Source organism: Procambarus clarkii, chromosome 4 (assembly GCF_040958095.1).
Source record: "Procambarus clarkii isolate CNS0578487 chromosome 4, FALCON_Pclarkii_2.0, whole genome shotgun sequence".
Classification (NCBI taxonomy): domain Eukaryota; kingdom Metazoa; phylum Arthropoda; class Malacostraca; order Decapoda; family Cambaridae; genus Procambarus; species Procambarus clarkii.
Window position 1 is genome coordinate 10,951,911 of NC_091153.1, and position 1,850 is coordinate 10,953,760.

Sequence of the window (1,850 nt, forward strand, 5' to 3'; positions counted from 1 at the left end):
TTGATTGCCCTGCTATGCGAACTTCATAGTTTCTTTTTGCCCTCCTTAATATCTCTTTTTTTAATATTTCTAACCTTTGTATGAATTTCTGTTCTAAACTGACTTCCTCATTCTTAGTCCTTTTGTACCACGCTCTTTCTACCTATAAGGTTCTTCAGATCCTTTGTTATCCATTGCGGGTCATTAAATTTCGATCTATTCAGTTGTGTATTGTATACTACGTTCCTGTGAAATCTAGTGAGTAGTAAAGATGAAGATAGTGAGTAGTGAAGATGAAGTTCTTATATAGTTGAGGCAGTTGCCACATGAAAGACTGATTAAAAAGATAGAGGCCCATGGTATTGGAGTTGCTATATTAAAAATTGGGGTGCTATAGAAAGGTGAAGAATTAGGGGTGACATGATAGAGGTGTACAAGTGGATGAATGGGCATAACAAAGGGGATATTAATAGGGTATTAAAAGTATCAACACAAGACAACACGAAACAGTGGATATATATATTGGATGAGTTTACATTTAAGAAAGACCTGGCTAAATACTGGTTCGGTAACAGGGTTGTTGATTTGTGGAACCAATTATCGCTTAACGTGTTGGAGGTGGGGTGTAAGATTTTCTTCCTCAAAGATTTCCTTGTCACCTCTCACCTTCTCCTCACCTCTCTCTAGACTATATATAAGACTTCGTCTCCTTCTTTCATCACAATCGACTTGAGAACGGTACAGAACAGACCAAAACTTTGTCGCTCCTTCATTGTCTACTGTGTGGTTTGGTCAACTCTGGTCCATCTTGACTAATATCATCTAGGATATAAATATCAAGTTAACGGGACTAGTCAGTGGCTTACAAGAAGTTAACGGGTCAGAGGCTTACCAAGAGTCAAGATGAAACTTCTCGGTTCAGGGACGTATGGGACGGTGTCCCTCATGGACTGGGACGGTCAGCCAGCAGCGCTGAAAGTAGCAAAATCTTCAGAGTTTTCCGAGATGTTTGAAAGAGAAGGTAACGTGCTCTCGTTACTGAATGGTGCAGGAGGCGCCCCTTTGTTGTTGCATAGGTCAGTGAATCCACCATCACTTGTGGCCACCTATAAAGGCAACCAGACCCTACTTGATGTCTTGAGAAATCCACAGTATGACCTACTTGACGTAGGACTTCAGGTTGGTATAAAGCTAAATGAGATCCATGAAGCCGGCTTAGTACACAATGATATAAAGTGTGATAACATCATGATCCAAGGTCCGCCTCACAAACCAAACATTAGCATAATAGATTTTGGTTTTGCGTCCAAAAACAAGGTCAAAATTTTCCTTGAGGGACACCCTTGTATTCATACAACATATGCCCCCGAAGTCCTTCAGAAAAAGGAAAGTACTTTTGCCTCAGACGTATATTCTTATGGGAAATTAATGTTGGAGATAACGAAGCTGTTACCCAAGCAACACCCGTCCCTCGATAAGTTGCTTCGCGAAGCAACACACAAGACCCCAAGGAGGCGCCCAACCCTTCCTATTTTCCTGCGACGCTTAAGGGAATCCATTGACAAAATTTCTACGAAACTGGAAAGTCCCCCCAAAAGCAGGCAACCAGTGCGACATCTGAGAGTGTAAACATCCAACACGGCGAGAAAATGCGACAACGCCGGACAAAACGCGGAGCCCAAGAGGAATTGGCGCACTTTTTAAGTATTATATTCTTGGAATTTATTGCATTTTTTAATAAAGTCTATCAGTTTTATTTGTTTTTACTATACTACTACGTTTAATAATGTGTGTGTGTGTTATGGATGGGAGGGGGGTGTAATATATGTGTAATAGGCAATACATAATAAGAATAAAAGAAACTGCAGAAG

General features: G+C 40.7%; 1 protein-coding gene across 1 annotated transcript; it reads left to right on the forward strand.

Annotated features, from left to right (window-relative positions):
* Window positions 1–882: 882 nt before the first annotated feature.
* On the forward strand, window positions 883–1,608 carry LOC123752393 (probable serine/threonine-protein kinase DDB_G0267514). The gene has a single exon (XM_045734449.2). It carries the CDS (start codon window positions 883–885, stop codon window positions 1,606–1,608), a length of 726 nt encoding a protein of 241 aa, XP_045590405.2.
* The last annotated feature ends 242 nt before the right edge of the window (window positions 1,609–1,850 follow it).